General features: G+C 40.7%; 1 protein-coding gene across 1 annotated transcript in view; it reads left to right on the top strand.

The window, feature by feature from the left end:
• The window catches only part of SOS2 (SOS Ras/Rho guanine nucleotide exchange factor 2), a 56,098-nt gene that overhangs the window by 18,215 nt on the left and 19,752 nt on the right, over positions 1–18,131 (top strand). Inside the window, exons 4-9 of the mRNA XM_065635976.1 lie at positions 2,564–2,728; positions 3,374–3,577; positions 5,132–5,275; positions 9,574–9,684; positions 11,962–12,060; positions 17,661–17,788. Of these exons, the coding sequence (XP_065492048.1) occupies positions 2,564–2,728; positions 3,374–3,577; positions 5,132–5,275; positions 9,574–9,684; positions 11,962–12,060; positions 17,661–17,788 (851 nt within the window). The remainder of the gene's footprint in view (positions 1–2,563; positions 2,729–3,373; positions 3,578–5,131; positions 5,276–9,573; positions 9,685–11,961; positions 12,061–17,660; positions 17,789–18,131) is intronic.

Here is an 18,131-nt window from a genome sequence, read left to right as displayed (position 1 = left end):
GGTTTTTGAGATAGGAATGTCATGTGTACCGGCTGCTTTAATCACTGCAGCCAAGAGCTCATCTGAAGATTTTATAGGTATGACGAATGGTTCTTCTCTCTCTAATGCATCTCTTCCTCCAGCCCAATTATGCCATTCTACTGGTTATTGAGTGGCGGGCATTTGGGGGGTTGGGTCCCCACAACCCGTTTGGTTCATCCCCACTTAATAAAATCCTGTCCCCAGCGGTTAAGCAAACACACCATAAAAATTCCGTTTCGGTTTCTCTGGGTTTATGGCTGCAGCGTTCTTGTAAATTTGCCACGTGAATCAGATCGAGGGGGGTTATTTTTCTAGTGCTGACTCCAGCTCCGCTCCGTAGTTTCTTCTAATTTTGTAATTCAGCGTATCGGGGAGACTCAGGTGAGCAGGGGGTCATCTCTGTCTGAGATAGGTTTGAATCATTCCATATGTTACTACCCCAATCTTCAGGGAACGCTATTAGTTTTCTAATTTGAACTATGTCGAGAGGTTTTGAATAATTTCAACATTTTCTCCTAATTTTTGTATTTTTAAATGGGCTCCCTGAAGTTGTTTTTGCAGTTGTTCTCTCTTAAAGATAATGACAGTTCAGTGGCTTTACGTCCCTCCATTTCATCTTGTGTATCTTTTATCTTTTGTGTTTAATTCTTTTCCTGATACATTGCTTCTAAACATGTTCCTAGTGTTTTACTAATTACACCTTTATGTTTTCTGTCCTTAGTTGAACCCCCCACAGCATTTTGCTGCTTCTCTAATGCTTCCCAGTCAGACCAATTATCACACGCCCGGTCTTTTGGAAAATTGGGATTTGGGTTGATACTGTGCTTTTGTAAGTCCCAACTTGCCATCCTGTCCTTGATGCCAATTTGTCATGAAAATAATTTTTACACGGCTTAGATTTAGCAGGAATTTAGAACTTACTAATACTTTGTGGTAACTTATAAGGTTGGGTTATATAATTACTCGTAGCACTTAATCATCAGCCAATTTAACAGAGCAATTCAAGGGAATTTGTTATAATCAATCAAAATAGCAATTTAGTTAAAGATTTGTAAATGGGCAAGTTTCACGCTAAACTTACAGTGGGGTTTTCTTAACTAAAACACACAAAAAGAGTAAATTAAAACACACAAACAGAGGAATAGACAGTTGTAAAATCAAATTGCACACAAAGGTTAACCTACGATTAAAATTTCCCTTTCGTGGGTTTTATAAATTACTCACTTTTATGTGTTGACATCCATCAGCGGACGATTGTCGGGCCACGCGAAATTAGGCCTTTGGGTCCTCACAAAATCACCCGTAGCCGATCCAGGAGGGCTCAACTGGCATCACATAGGACCAGGATCACTATTTACAGGGTCGCAAGATCGTTGGCTTTAGTCAGGGTTTTTCCACGCAGGATGAGGTAATATTTTGGTGTTTCCCATCATTTCTCTACCTCTGGAATGTTTCAGGTCATATAGTTCTGGTAGCGTCCCGCTCGGGCTGTGACCCGGGTGGCAGGAGCACCGGGAGTGACGATGACAATAAAACAGTGTTAAATCACTGATTTTTAATTCAATCTGATTCAAACACTGCTCTTTTTTGCTATTGCTTTTCACTATTGCTTTTGCTTTTCATTCATTGCTTCAAGAATGCTTTTCTGCAGTGGTAGCGTTGTGGCATCAGCGTTTCCAGTTGCATTAAGAAAACGTTATTCAAGCATAAGCAGAAACTAAAGCACTTTTTGAGGTGTAATCACTGTGTCTTCGTTTGTGAGGGTTAATAAGAGGGGAAGAGATGTTAGGAAAGAAAACAGCATTAAATAAGACCTTCCTAGACAACACTGGCTTTTTTAAATGAAGTCTTGTTTGGGGGTGCGTGGACATAGGTACAGAATCTGATTTTTAGAAGATGCATCAAAATATGACAAGAACAAGACCACATTATTCAAATGCTTGAATTTACCTGTACTTATTCCTGATGATCCTGCTCCAAACAACAGGCCATGCGGCGCATGTTCTGCAGAACACCCAGCATGTGTCACAAGAAGAACGTGCAATATTCAGCCTGTTTTTTTCTGTTCAGACTTTAATGATTAAAGTTTAATTATTTCGCGGATATATTATCGCGGATATTAATGGAAGGATACAGATAGCTTAGTTTTTCAGCCAGATGTCAATGATGGACAAAAATCGATCACAGTACATACCAGGTTGAACATACAGTCTGTAGTTTCATGAAAGACAACTTGTTCCATCAAGAACAATTTAAAATAAAGTGTGGGGTGGGTTTTTTTCTGAAGAGTCCAGACTTATTGAAAGTTCTGTAGCTGTTCATCTGTCAGTATATGGCAAAGTAGCACAAGGAGGTATTTGCAATCATTTCCTCTGGGGCAGCTGATCAAACTTCATTTGATGTCCTTTGCCCTGCCTGGTACGTTACTGTAAATTATCAACACAGATGAATTTCAGCAGAAAACTCAATGTGTTAATTGTCATTCCAAGTGAATTTTTGGAATAAATAGCTTTTTTTTTTCCCTCTTGTTTTCAATTTGCAGGAGGTCCTGGGGTATAAGGTGGATTACCATGTCTCCCTGTATATCGTGGCTGTCTTGGAATACATCTCAGCTGACATTTTAAAGCTGGCTGGAAATTATGTTTTCAACATACGACACTTTGAGATCTCCCAGCAGGACATTAAAGTATCAATGTGTGCTGATAAGGTAAGGAGGTGGGATTACAATAATCTTTTGGACAGATACAAAGGTAGATAATACTAGAGGTGATTTTTTAAAATTTCTTTAGAAGATCAGGTAGGACGGGAGGGAGAGACTGGTTTTATTCAAATGTAGAAGCTTCTCCTTATTCATGCCAGACCTGTCACAAGTAAAGACTTAAGTTTAAGTTGAGCCTGTTAAGTTTTGGAACAGCAGTAGCGCTTGCAAAACAATGTAAGGACAGAAAATGATCTTGTCCTTTATTTCTCAGCTGTTTTACTGTCCTCCTGATGTCACTTTGTCATTACAGCTCTTTCCTTTTATAATACAGAAAAGATACTTAGTTTTCATCCTCATAAATTTTATCTGTATCAGGAGGGTTTTGTCAAAGGCTTATGCAAGATGCTTTGTTTTCAGAGTTGGTTCTGCATGAATTGTGACTTGTTTTCTAGGTCGTACTGACTTATAAAGGAGAAAATGGCTTTGGCAAGTGATCCAGCCTTCTGCTGCCAAAGTTTAAATATTACTCTCTTGTGAAAGTGGTCACAGAAAGTGTTGTATTAAAAACTCAAAGGATTTCTCTGAAATAGCTGAGCTTGAGCCAAGTGTAATAATCAGGCTCACGTGTAACGTTTTATATTTCTTTGCTAGGTTTTGATGGATATGTTTGATCAGGATGACATTGGTTTGGTTTCTCTCTGCGAAGACGAACCCTCTTCTTCTGGGGAACTCAACTACTATGACCTAGTGAGAAACGAAATAGCAGAAGAAAGGCAATATCTGCGGGAGCTGAATCTGATCATAAAAGTGTTTCGGGAAGCTTTCCTGTCAAACCGAAAATTGTTCACACCTAATGTAAGTCCTAGGTTATTGATGCGTAACATTAATTGCTCTGTTAGCAGCCAGAACATATCAATATCACATTCACTGCATTGGAGGTAAAATTAAATTTGATTTATTGCATGTCAGTGCTTAATGAGTGTTGACTGTATATGGAATAAAATGGAGGAATTGATGTTAATAGCGTGAAGAGTGCTGCTCTCGGAGTAAAGCTTAATGGACACGATTCCCTGTCAGACGGCAGCAATAGGTGGAGTCCTCTGCTCATGTAGGTGATAGTTACACATTTGCTTAACGCAAAAATTGGCAGATATCTACCTGCATGTTGATAAATGCTGGAACTGGCATTTGAAGTCTGCCCCAGGGCACCTCTGTCTGCAGAACCTGCCAGGGAAACAGCCCTTGGCTCTGGATTCTCTCGTGTGTCACTGACTGGGAAGGGAATCTCTATTTGATCAGCGATTGAAACATTTGTTTGAAATTGTATATGTGGCAAATTCTGATTTTGGGATGCTGGAGCCTAAAAAGAGAAGCACAGCTCTTGTAAGAGAAGCAGCAATAATGAGAGATGAGTGAAGCTTTGCTGTGGGAGGAAGGAGCGGGGATCAGGCCAGCAGAACCTGAACTGGGATTCGTAGATGGTACCAGCGGGTTGAGGAGAGGCAGCCGGAGACGTCGGATATGGGGAAACATTCCTTAATGGAAAGGGTTGTGAAGTGGTGGAACTGCTGCCCAGGACAGTGGTGGAGTCACCATCCCTGGAGGGGTTGAACAGATACAGAGATGAGGTTCTCAGGGACATGGGGCAGTGCCAGGGGTGGGTTAATGGTTGGACTCGATGATCTTGAGGGGCTTTTCCAACCAAAACGATTCTATGATTCCTATTACAGCTGGGTCTGGAGGTTCCTCAGTAACTGATAGAATTGTGCAGACGTAGGGGCAGAATTGAAACAAAGATGATGGGAGAAGAAGGGAGCGATATTTTGGAGCTGGGGAATATTCTTTTGTTATATGAGAATGGGTATGAGAAACGCTGAGGTTGCTTGTTGGCACAAAGAGGTTGCCGTGGTCCTGGCAGGAGGTCGAGCAAGCTCGACAGTGTTGGGTTGGGGCAGAGAAGGCTCGAGAATTACCTTTCAGAGGAGTCAGGATTGAAATACCGGTCATGGGAAGGGGCTGCCTCATTGCGTGTGGATTTGAAAAATCTAAAACCATTTGGAGAAGGAAGCTGCTGATTCCTCCTCCATACCCAGGCAGTGTTCTGCTAACGTAGCCAGGTGGCTGCTTGAGTTTTACCTGTGGTTTAGAGGGTCTGACTTGGAGCTGCTTTAAATCACCTCATTCCTCTTGTGTCCTGAGAGACAAGAATCAAATCTCACTGCAGGGAGAATTGGGCAAGGCAGGATGTGCCCGGGCAGGCCTGCAGCGTGGGGAACACCACGTCATTTAATTTTCTCCCTTGTTTTTTATTGGCTGCTGTTGGTTCAGGCTTCACCAAAAACGCTCCGATATTTACATAAGCAAAATAAATTATTCTAAACACTACTAAGATGCGTTTTATGTTTGCAGGATATCGATGTGATATTCAGCAACATTTCAGATATTCATGAGCTGACAGTGAAGCTTTTAGGATTGATTGAGGATACAGTTGAAATGACTGACGAAAGTAGTCCTCATCCTCTGGCTGGCAGCTGCTTCGAGGATCTCGCAGAGGTATGGTGGTTTGGTGGTTTCTTGTGTTTGTGGGGGTTTTTAAATCACTTTGGGTCATGTCTCTATCTCTGATAAATTTGCCGTTGTAAAATGTCCTTTTAATAAGCTCTGAACGGAGATCTTCCCTATCCATCCTTTAGTGGGTAAGCTAAAGTGTGTCTTCTACCCATCACAGAATCGCTATCGAGCAGGTAAGCGCAAAACTAGAATCTTAATTTCAGAGTGAGAATTAATTGCTACGATCCTGTAGGGATGCGGATTTGAAAACCACCTACCTGGGGTTGCTTACTGAGAGAACGTGGTGCTGCCATTTCTGTAGGCATCGATTTTTGTCAGACCTGGGGCTACGCGAAAATCACAGCAGTGGGACATAGATCTGCAAGTTGAGCGACTTGTGTTACTCTGGACTGCGACCTCACTCAAACAAAACGTGTTCTTAATTCAGGCAGATGCATCGTATGTGTCTGGAGTGGGAAATGCCTCCGCAAAGCAAGAACTCTGGGAAGGAACCAAGTATCAAACCAGATGTGCAACTGAACAGAAGCTTGCTGTTCAGTATTGTAGCAAAAGTGCTGCTGACACCTGTTGACCCACAAAACAGATATTACAGATGCTGCGCATAGGTTTGGTGTGGCTTGTACTGGAACGTTATTAGTGGTTCTTTTTTTCTATTTTTTCTATTTTTTTTTTTTCACGTGGGCATTGAAATACTGGAAGCACTACAGAAGAGACTTGCAAAAGTGAAATTTTTGAGAAAGTGCTTTACAGTGAGATACAGCTCAGTTTAGTCTAAATAGCATAAGTATACAGATACTTTCACGACCTGAAAATAGAGTACAAAATGATTGTGGAATTCAGCAGAGAGGTGCACCGCAAAAAAGCAGTATTTGAAAGGCAAGAGGACAATTCAGCTTAGAAATGCGCCACACCTATTGAACTGTCAGGGGAGCCGACTCTTGGAACAAACCACCGAGGTGGATGTGGAGTTTTTGCTGACTTTGGACATGTCTAAACTGAGTTGCCTTTTTTTTGAGAGGTGTATGGAGCCTAATTTTCTGAACCAAAACGTAAGGGTGATCATGTAAACCACGTGGACTTCATCACTGAGCAAGTCAAATGAGATGTTCTGGCCTGAGAGAGAGAGGATATCTTGGATGAACCACATGGTGAACGTGAAGTTGATGGGGTTTATCTTAAAATTATGATTTTTATAAAGAAAATGACAACGTATAAAACTTCCATTTCGCTTTTACATATGTCCAGTTTTCAAAATCTGATTGCTGCATGAACACACCAGTACCGTTTGGAAAACAATTACATTTTTGTGGGTGTGAAGAGTACAGGCCCTTCAGCCCATGTGCCACTCGCTTATGAATACACCATAAAGTTTTCCTGGCGTTACTTCACTAAACCCATCATGTGACAATATCAGTAGGAAAGTCCACTTGTCTAGGTCCGAGGTCTTAAGTTGTTAAAGCATAATTGCTTATTATAATGATAAGGAGAAGCATTTGAACAATGATTTAAAGCAAGTAGCTATTATGGTAACATTGAACAAAAGGACTTAAAATTTGAAACAGTGCAGCACTATCCTGGAAAACATAAATATCTCAGTTTATTGCCGAAGCCACTTGTAGGCATCCTGTGCTTTAATGGGAACAAATCCCCTTCAGTGAGTAAAAATCTCACTTGATTTCCGCTAAGTGAAAAACTTAAATGCAGATGAAGAACAAATTATTCTTCAGACCTTCTTTTTATTCTTTTAAGTTTGAATTTAATAATTCGATTAATACGGAGCAAGACCTACTTAATAACTACGCTGTTCATTTGATCATCTCACATGTTGAGATCATCTTTCTGTGAATATTTGTAAAAGGGATCATTAAATAGAGATAAAGTGAAGTGTTTATTTGCTCTGCCTATCTTACTGCCAGGTTTGTTCCCTTAGTGTTGCCGTTATGAAGGTACTTCAACTTATTTGGAAGGATAATTAAAAACCAAACAGCCCTTGAAAGCTGGAATCTTCCTGCTTTGTCTGTTTTTCTGCATAGGTTCTCTGGAAGGTTTAAACATCAATGTTGCCATGGTTTTGAGAAAACGAGGTATAGGGAAAATAAAGCATTTTTTTTTTTCCTGGTGTGGAGGAAATTTGAAAACTTGATGCCTGACACATATGAGTGGGAGATGGATATTTGTTAATGCGCTGGTAAAAGAGTTTGACTTGGTGGTAACTTTTACAGTTCTAATTACTACTGGATGTTTTCCTTATTGCCTGAGATAATCTCTTCAGTGATATTCAGGCAGTGGGGAGAGCCTCAGAAATGAGGGCAGAGGGTGTCTGTGCCTGCTCCAAAGTGGTTTTCAGAAAGCAGCTCATGAAGCAAGGTTATCGTCAGTAGGCTGTAAATTTGTTATGCTGGTATTGGCGTTTCCGTAGGAGAAGTTTTAGGGATCCACGAAGCGAAAAAAGGTGGAAAGCAGCGCTACAGCAAAAGGGGCTGAAACGTACCAACACCAATCCAGATAACCGAGATAATTTACACAGGCATCAAGTTAATGTCTCTGTGTTTCAGTAACTTGTGCAACACTGCAAGTGTAGAAAATGTTTGGTTTGGGTTTTTTTAGTAATTTTTTTTTAACATAGTCTCTTGGAGAAGATAGTGAATGCGGTTTGTTTCAATCTTGTGTTCAAAAAACAAAGCCAAAACCTCGAAATACTGATTAAAGTCTGCGTGGGAGAAAAAGAAAACACTTCTAAAACGCAGTAAAAAGTTGAAAAAGCACAGAATAAATATGTTGTGTTGGTTTGGCTCCCCTAATAGATTTGCATGCAAGATTCCATTCTGAGTAGCAGTTCCAGCCCTGCTCTGTGCTTCTGGTGGAGCAGCCGCAGCATCTCTCCGCTCCTGATTTTACTACAATACCTCTGGAACCCACACCCACGGCTGAGCTCCTGCTCCTGCAGAGGCATTTGCTCATTTATTTCTTGGCCAGTATGGCAAAGAGAAACTGTATACGCAGCGTTGTTGTCCCCTGTCTTGGATGGTGTAAAATAAGCCTCCCGTATTGTGTGCTTGCAGGTAGTGGGCAGGTGTGGAGTAAACAAAAAAAAAAGTCAAAACAGACTGTAAACTGGGTTCATATTCTGCTAAAGAAAACCAGCCTGTTCATTTAGAGACTGTAATAATTTCAGCTGCTGCTGCTGAAGTGCCAGACCTCCCCCCTTCACCCCCCTTCCCAGATACAATCTAACGCGAATGGACAGCGATGATTAGAACTTGATGAGGAGGGTTGGGAGTGATGATTATGATTTGCATGTACAAAGAGAGTGCAGTTCTGTGTCTCTTCCCCACAAAGACTTTAATTGCAGCTGCCCCATGAGTAAGGTAGGAAATCCCTTGGACCCTCTGCAAAGGGAAGAATTCAGACTTTACCCCAGTGTTCAAACGAGCCTTTGTGGTGTCTGGTGCTCCCAAATTCTGCAGCCTGTATTCTGACAAGCGTTGAGGTGGAAAGAGGTATGTGCTGATTCCGGGCACAGCGCCATCGGCACCGGATAACCCGGTGATTCATGAGTGACTCAGCCCCATGAATCTGCAGAGACTCAGGAACAGCCTGACAGGCTTTGGGGCAGGCGATCTGTGAGCACTCATAAATTATTCCTCCAAAAATTCATGTACAGTCAGGTTTTCATCCCATCCTGCTGTGGTTGATATGACGGAATCGCAGCCAGATCCTCCATCCGGAATCGTGATTTTTGCACCTGAAACCCTTGGTCATTAGGACTTTTCTCTGAGACTTTCAGACCAGCTGTTTTGTCCCGAAATGGGATATTTTCAGATAGGTGTGCCAATTCCAGTGCTTATGACTGACCATTCTTAGGTGACGTACCCTGAAACGGTGGTGGTACAACAAAGCCTCCTTGTGACAGTCTCCAAAATTCACCCTGAAGTCTCACTTTTTACCTGCGTTTCTGTCCTTATTGGTAAATCGGAAATAAATTGCCATTCTTTGTGGACTGCAAGCAAGAGCTTCTCTTGGTTCCCACTGCATCGATATGACAAAGTTTCTGTTGGTGATAAGTACGGTGAGATAGGAACGCTGAGAAAACGTTGGGTGCATTTAAAATTTGGAAGTGAAAGAGATTTGTGGTTTACTGAATATTTGCTTTGCAAATTCGATCTTTTCTTGAAAAGTTCCACTTGTCTATCAGCTTATTAAACAAATTAATTTTACCAACTGGAACAGAAATATCTTGCATCTTTCATGTATGTATATAATTCTCTGCTTTTATTTAGGAGCAAGCCTTTGATCCATATGAAACCTTGTCCCAGGATATTCTCTCTCCACAATTTCATGAGCATTTTAATAACCTAATGGCAAAACCTGCTGTTGCTCTCCACTTCCAGGTGAGTGCAAATGAGAAATACTAAATTGCTTTAGTTCTTATGTTTCAAAGGTTTGGATTTTGTCAGTAACACTTTACTTTCTAGTGAGGAAGAAAATCCTCTAAATTGACCTTTTTTCAGTGTAGGATATTTAGACTCTGCCTCTTCCTGTAAAAACTGGACGTAGCTCTGACCCATCCATGAGTCTTTTGCAGACTTTTTTGTCCTCACTCGGAACTCTCTTGCTTGAGAATAAAGGGCAACCTCTCCTACCTGCCACTTCTATTGCTGTTTTGCCTTTTAATGCCAAACATAGGCATCCAGGCACAATATTTTCATTTTCTTCCTTACATATCCCAGGCTCCTTTGTTCAGCATCGGGGCTGGGACTGGCAGTTTTTCTTGAATCGTTTCTTTAATAGGACTATCCAGCGAGATCATCTGTGATTTTTTTTTTTTTTTTTTTTTGGGGGGTTGTTTTTTATTACTTCCTTGCGCCAACATGGCAGATCTATTAAAGACTGTTCAGAAGATGGAGCTTGTGTTCAGAAATGCACTTAAGCTGCTCAGCGAGTGTTTGGTCAGTGCCTTTCCCAGCTAAACCCCTTATAGTAGAGCTTAGTTTGTACAGTTTGCTGGGGCAATTTAAAGCCCAGAGCCCTGTTCCAGATTAAATTGGCAGTCGAGTCATTTGGATCTGGCCTCCTTCCTGACTCTCCTCACCATGGGAAGGTTTGGCGTTTCCCAGGGATGTTCCCTCACACTTCTTCTCCAAGGTGTGAAGGTGGAGGTCCAAGCTCTCGGCCATGGACGCAAATGAGCAACTGCAGAGAGATGCAGAAGTCTTAAATGAGAGGGGAGGTCATTTCCAAAAAAGAGAGCAGGCAGTTCAGTTTCTGTTGAATAGTTATCTTGATCTGGAAGATGACAGGGCTTTCACCATCCTTTGGAAAACCTCTCCTCATCTTACAACCTCAGTTATTCTATTAGCTAACTGCTGGGAATGGGAAAAGATTTCCAGTTCATTTTCTAAGTCATAAACTTGTGATTCTCGGATTGCGAGGGAGAAGACCTACTAGTGTTAATTTCTTCAGTACCTGATGACACCTCTGTGTTTCTGTGGTGTGTTGGCTGTAAACTGGGAGCACAACGTACATAATTTGTAGATGTCGTGGTTTAACCCCAGCTGGTAACTAAGCCCCACACAGCTGCTTGCTCACTCCCCCTCGGTGGGCTGGGGGACAGAATCATAAGTGTAAAAGCGAGAAAACTTGTGAGTTGAGGTAAAGACAGTTTAACAGGCAAAGCAGAACAAGGGATTCATTCCCCACTTCCCATTGCAGGCAGGTGCTCAGCCGGGCTCCACCATGTGGAACGGTCACTTGCGAAGACAAACGCCGTAACTCCGAACATCCCCCCGCTTCCTCTCTCCCCCCGACTTTATATACTGAGCATGACATTATATGGTGTAGATTATCCTTTGGGTCAGCTGTCCCAGCCATGTCCCCTCCCAAGTTCTCGTGCACCCCCAGCCCACTCGCTGGTGGATGGTGTGAGGAGCAGAAAAGACCTTGACTCTGTGTAAGCGCTGCTCAGCGATAAGAAAAACATCCCTGTTATCAACACTGTTTTCAGCACAAATCCAAAACGCAGCCCCATACCAGCTACTACGAAGAAAATTAACTCTTTATCCCCACCAACACGAGCCCAGCAGGAGAGGACATTGGAGGGAAGCTGGTGACACGTTTATTACACTGGATAGGAGTCCTGGCTGGTCTTGAACATTCCAGTGTTTTCTTTAAATTCTGCTGCAAAGCGTGGCCAACAATAAGACATGTTATTTTGGAAGTGGGTATGAGCTTATACAATGACTTTTGGGTAAATTGGTCCTGTGGCTTTACTACTTTGAGCAAATATCCAGACCATCTCACTGGAGGCAGATCGTGCCGACGTTCTCGGGGGGTTAAGGGTATTTTCGGAGATACGGACTATGAATTAAAAGCTGTTGATAGAAAACGACAATTGCGGTGCCTGGAAGAGGCTGTTTGCAGGTTCTATTTGCTTGATGTCAGAGTATTTATGTGTCTTAGAATCTTACAAAGAGTCTCGTTAGACAAGAATGGTTTTGCATCTTTTGCCTACCTTACTACTAGGTGTAAACAGAGAGTAATATAGATCAGGAGGGACACACTGTGTCTACCGCAACCATCTTGCTCAAAGCGGTGCTAACTTGAGGGCCTTGTCCAGTCCCATTCTGAGTATTTCAGTGTAAGTAATCCTGTTTATTTTTCCTTTACAGTCAACTGCTGAGGGCTTTAAAGAAGCCGTACGATACGTTCTCCCGCGACTCATGCTCATCCCAGTCTATCATTGTTTGCACTACTTTGAGTTACTGCAGGTAAGTGAAGCCACGCTCTTGTTTTCTGCTAAAAACATGCCTTAATGCAGAGAATCTGAGCTTTTAAATAAGCTCTTAGATTTTACTTACTGCTTCTGAAAATGGAAAGAGATGAAGCCATTGATTTGACACGTTAGTATATATCTGAAAAGTAAAATAATGTAAAAAAGTCTTCAAAAGCATCTGTTGCTCTGATATGAACATTTGAAGTAACTATATTAAACAAACCTTTATTGAACTTGAGTTCTAAGATAGTTAAAAATGTAAAATACAGATCTCCTTTCTTCTTTCTGAATTTTGTGTCCATTCAGCGAAGGCCAAACATGGTTGAGGGCAGTGTTCTTGGTCTCCAGTTGCAGCTCAGCTGATCTTATTTTGGGGGTAGAGGAGGCACCTCCTTTCAGCAGAGCCAGAACAATCCATTCTTACTGTTCAACCATTTGTCCCAAGTCCTACATAATACTGTTTCTCATAGCGTACCACACTTTCTCCATATTGAGGAGGAATGAAAATACAGACTATTATTTTCTGGTTTTCTCTCTTGTAAGAAATGACATTGATGAAATGTCAGGCTTAATGGAATTCTGATCCAGATGGTAGAAAGTTATTATTGTAGGACGTTGTTTCGGGAGTTTTACCATACAGGTTGTCAGTTAGTCCGTATTTATGAGCGATTCTGCCTCTTGAGGCATCACTTATTTTAGAGCAGCCTCCACTGGTTTGACCACAGATCACTTGCACATTCTTTATTCTGATGTGCACCAGCAAGGAGGTTCCCGTCAGGAGATATTTCCCTTGGCTATAACAGCTAAAAGCCAAAAAGTAACTTACGCGTGAACCTTTTTGCTTGCAAGCAAATGTTTTTGCTGTGAGGTATGAGAGGAGAGGCCAGCAGGCAGCAGAAATTGAACAGCTGAGAGCTGGAATAATCGTTCCTGAATAAGGAAAATAATGTTACTGTAGAAAATGCAATGTCTTGAAAAAGACTTAGTTTGGAGCTTTTTTTAAGTAGCTGAACATAATGTAAAAAAAAAGTTCCTATTTGCCCTGTTGTGTTGGGAAACTTTAACACTTTTAAGGGCAAGTTAATTATTAACTAACTGGGAAATACTTTAATTAAACAGGTGAAATATCCTGTGGCTATAGCTGACATTTTGAAATAGCAACAGAAACTACACTTTTGAGTTCTCGGTGTAAAAAGCGATACTAGTGGTGTTGTACAGGTGTGTTCTGTGGTCTTCTTTTGTATTTCAAAGGATTTATTTGTATGAAGGAAGAAAAGGAAACTATGCAACATGGATCTTATGTATAATACAATATAAGGTTTTCACAAAAGAATCTCAAGCCAAAAAATAGCAATTGTTTTAAGACCAGGTCTGTAGTTAATATCTGGCACATATCATCATCATCATCATCATTATTATTATTTTTAGTTGGGTCTTGCCTACATTATGTCTGCTGTGACTTTTTGCGTATCCTGATTTAGATCAGTAAAAATAAGGATGATTGCTTTTGACCCATGAACCACACACCTCCAGTGTATGGATTACCCATCTTTTGTAGAAAGGTTTAAAACCAAGTGGTGTCAATAAATTTTAAATCTCTAAGTATTTCTACTGATAATCAAAACCACCCCAATCATCAGTGAATTTTTCTCTCGATTACTACACTCTCTGTTGAGAACAAAAACTTTACATTGACGTAGTTTTAATATTTGCTTTTATAAAGCTTATGTTTTTAAAAGTCATCTTCCAAAAGAAAATAAACTGCTCCCAGAACTAAAGATACCGGTACCTTCGGAGATACATTTCTCGTGCAAAATAGCATAACTTCTCTTTCTGTAAGGGTCAGCTGCCTGCGATAATCCTCGGGAACCTCTTAAAATGTTCGTCTTTCACGTTTTAAAGACGTAACTGGATTAGCGACCTGTATTATGCTGAAGGTCAGGCTAATTAATGAGCCATTGTGTCTTAGAGCTGGGAAGTGGAGAGCGTGAAATTAGAGAACGGAATCAGGCACTGCAGCTTCGGGAGGACAGAAATGTTGAGCTGATTTTACAAGCTGCGGAGCGTTTGCTTTTTAGGGAAACCTTAACGTGTGTGCCTTATTGAGCAGAGTTTTGGTTTATGTGTCTTTAAAGTTTAAAATCAAATGCGTTCCATGCAAACTGGGTAGTTTTTTCTTCAGCAGCGGGGAAGGGTGGTTACTATTTATGTTTTAAACCAAGTGATTTGGTTTTGATAGCCTGTCTTAAATCTGGAACGCTGCAAGAGTTTTCAGTCTCTTGGGGGCTCCGAGTCTGCTCATAACTCCCATTAATATTGGTGCGATCAGGTTAGATGTGCACATTCTTAAATTTCCCCATACCTTTGAAGAATAAAGTCTGGCAGATAGTGCAAAAACATTTGGTTGTTTCTTTTATTTGTTTTTAACTTGGATAAATACAGCAGGGTGCTGCATGAAATCTAATATATGATGCCTTTTTAAATTAGCAAATTTTGCTAGTTAAAGTGGTGAAATATGCCCTTTATACACAATATACAAGATTTCTGACTTGAATTAGAATTCAGCCACAGACTCGAGTCTTTCCAACCTTGTGAGCATAGAGCAGAAATCTTAAATGTCACTGCATAGTGAATAATGATAAATACAGAATCTTTTGTTGTCATCACTTCAGTTGCAGGTTTAAAATTCGAATTTTAATTTGTAGTTTGAAAACATCTTAAATTTACAGCAGTGATCTTTAAAAAGCAGTGTCTTTAGGGGTAGGGAAAGTATTTATTCAACGATATTAATATATTATAAACTGTTGGTACTTCTTTCCTGTTACCGTTGTATTTGTCTCTAGGAACCGTGGTTGAAAAAGACCTAGCAAAAAATAGAAGCAGAAAAGCAACAGAATACACATATTTTCATGGGTTTAATATGCAGAGAAGCCAAGATTGAGACTGTTGCTCCTAAAGAAAGTTACCAAAAAAACTCCTACTGAATTGAGAGCTAAATAAAATAACGATTTACAGCAGTACGGCCTCGATGTTTGCTCTTCTGCAAAGTGACGAAACTGAAATGAAAGTGTGAGAAGCTTGAACGTTCTTTCAAGCTGCAGAATGTTTCTCCTTGGCGCAAGAACCTGTTTGTGCAGGATCTGAAATAGAGACTCCTTTGCCTAAGGAAGGGGTACGAGGGTGGGATGTATTTTGGAGACCCCCGTGTTGAATCGGTTTGGGTTGGCAGCTTTTCCTTATCAACCGTATCGAGGTCACCAGGAAATCTGAACGCCCTGAGAGAGAGGAAACCGATGTCACTTTAATGCTGGTCATTTGTTCAAGGATCGACAGAAAATGAACCTGTTTTGGGGTGTTTCCGAATGACCGATGCCAGCAAAGGCTGAAGGGAAGTCACGCTACAGAAATAAAGTTGTCTTGTAGGAAAAAACAGAGCTAGCGATCCGAAGGTGTTAGATCTTGTGAACAGGTAACCCAAATGTATTGTGCTTGTGCCATCTTTAATTCGCTATTTGGGTTTAAAATACTATTTCCAAGCATGAACACCTTAGCATAGAGTTAATGTGTGTTTTTATAAATGTGTTTGTCGATACCAGTGTTCCAGGAAAGGTTATTGATGGAATGCAGAGCAAAGAACTCAAGGGGTCATAGAATCCATCCCAATCCTGAGCAATGTGCCAGTGAGATATATAATATCATTAAAAGGTCTGTTCAAGTCCAGGAAGTCCAAAACATACGAAATTCCTTCTTTTGATCCTTTCTGCTGTTCCCTAATCATTGACAGCCATTGAAACCCCAGTCAGTGCTCTGCAGCATGACCATGGGCTCGTTTTTTAAATGAACAGCATTCTTCACTACTGTTGTTTATACAAGAAATAGTTAATATTCTCAATTTATCATCACTGGTATTTTAAATATACCCAGGAGAAGCAGGACCCCCTTTTTCTTTTCTAAAGATTTGTGTATTTTCTCTGTCTAGCCAGCATCTTATGCTCTTGCATCTGCTGTTTAATTGGAAAGATGCTTGTTAAGAGCTGACATTTGGAAAAGCAGATGTTAGTCCAGTAATTACACTTCAGGTAATCTGCCTGATCTTCAGGAATCTATGCATTAAGGTGTAGAAATGGATTAGATGACTTCCAAATATGTATATAAATATTATTTTTTTTCTTTTTTTAATGCAAGAAAAGCAAAACGTGCCATTTGCTGCCTGTTAACTGCCAAACACAGCTCTCTTTGGAAAGGGTGTGCAAGGAATTCTGCTCAGGAATGTGAGGAGAAAGAGGATTTCATCAGACTCAGTAGCTTTTCCCACCTTTAGGACTTTGCACCTGACATCTTTTCACACCATTTTTATGTTCTTTGCATTTCCGTGGCTGATAGGAAAGGATTTCCACAGGGGTAGACATGTTATTTTTCCATTCCCTGCACTGTTCCTCAGCTCATAAACTTCCCAGAAATTTTTGGCCAGGAAACTTTCATTTCTCTAATATGCAAGACAGAGGTTGTTTGGGCATGTGAAAAATAAACAGTAATTTCAATTCTATGAAGAGAGTGGACCAGTCTGGTCAAATCCTGTTCTCTCAATTACTTTTAGAGGAAGCTACATATCCTTGCTGAGGGAACATAGTGGGGAAAGGAAAAGAAGGCGTCTGCCATCTGAGCCATTGTAAGTAAGATTTCTCTTAAAGTATGTAGGTAAACCAGAGTTTATCCCAATTATTTTTTCTTTAAAATCCCAATTGTTTTCTCTTAAAAAAAAATTAAACCAATCTTGAACGTGGAAGTGGTAAAAAAGAAAAATCTCATTGATATCAGTAGTATTTTAGGAGTGATCACCATAACGAACCAGAAGGAAGAACTCCATGATTAGGCTGTACTCAGAGCACATTGTTACTGAGGGTGTGGAGATGGTATGAAAACCTGTTGAATTTCCTATTTCAAGAAGTTTCTGTCTAGTGGTAGAGATGGATTTAGTCTTTATAACAAGGAAATACGCAGATTCTCACTGTCTTTACATTCTACTATTAATAGCAAATCTTGAATTTCAGACTCTTTTCTTATGTTAGTTTGCACCATGCAAAATCGACATTTCTTGAAATAAATGAATTTGCTGAAGATGGCAGAATTCAGAAGTGTAAGAAGCAAAGAGAGAATCTTGGTCATTGTGTCTTTGAAATTTGCTCTGAAACGTTGAGATTGATTGCCCTATTGAAGGCTGTATTGCACATAGTTACATAAAACAGCATTTCATTCTCAGCTCTTTCAAACCTCCAAACTATTTAATGAAATCGGTTGTGAAACTGGACAGTGTTGAAAAGATAACAGGAAAAACGGTATCTGACGATTAGCTTTGGTAAAAGGGTGAAGGGTTTTCTTTCTAAACTCCCTCCTGTTGAGTATCTGCTGAGTTTTCCTGAACATCTGACAAATATTTTTAGCTACACGCTAATTTGGAGTGCGCTTCTAGTAATAACTCGAAGTCCCTGGCTTCGCCGAGTACTGCAGATAATGCGTAATGTTTGTCAGCGTTCCTACCCTTCTGTAAATTAGACAAATGTGAAAGAAACGTGGTTGGTTTTTTTTATGTGGCAGCAATTGCAGGAATGCAGCGAAGACGAGGAGGATCGGGAGTGTCTCAAACAAGCCATCACCGCCCTCCTCAACCTGCAGTGCAGCATGGAGAGAATCTACAGCAAACACTCCCCGCGACGGCGCCCGGGGTGAGAACACACAGAATTGGCAGAAAAGGAGATAAATGGTGTAGAAGGAACCGTGATTTTTGAGTGCGTGTGTTAGATAATGTGTATATTACCTGTTCAAGGCATGTTGTTGTGCCTGGTTTTCATTGTAAATGGAGTTGTAGCCCAAAATCTTCATGGTCCGCTTCTAGGAATAACGTTGCTATCTTACTCTTGCCGTAGCCAAAGCGGTGCATGTGGTTTATTTGGAGCAGTAAACTTGGCTAGGGCATATTTAGGGCAAAGAAAAAATGATATGAACAATTAATTCAGTTTATTGGTTTAATCTCTTGGAATGGCAAATGTGGAACGTGCCCATCGTGAC

Source organism: Caloenas nicobarica, chromosome 5 (assembly GCF_036013445.1).
Source record: "Caloenas nicobarica isolate bCalNic1 chromosome 5, bCalNic1.hap1, whole genome shotgun sequence".
In the NCBI taxonomy this organism is placed as follows: domain Eukaryota; kingdom Metazoa; phylum Chordata; class Aves; order Columbiformes; family Columbidae; genus Caloenas; species Caloenas nicobarica.
Note: the sequence above shows the minus strand (reverse complement) of the source record. Positions and strands in the feature narration are given on the sequence as shown.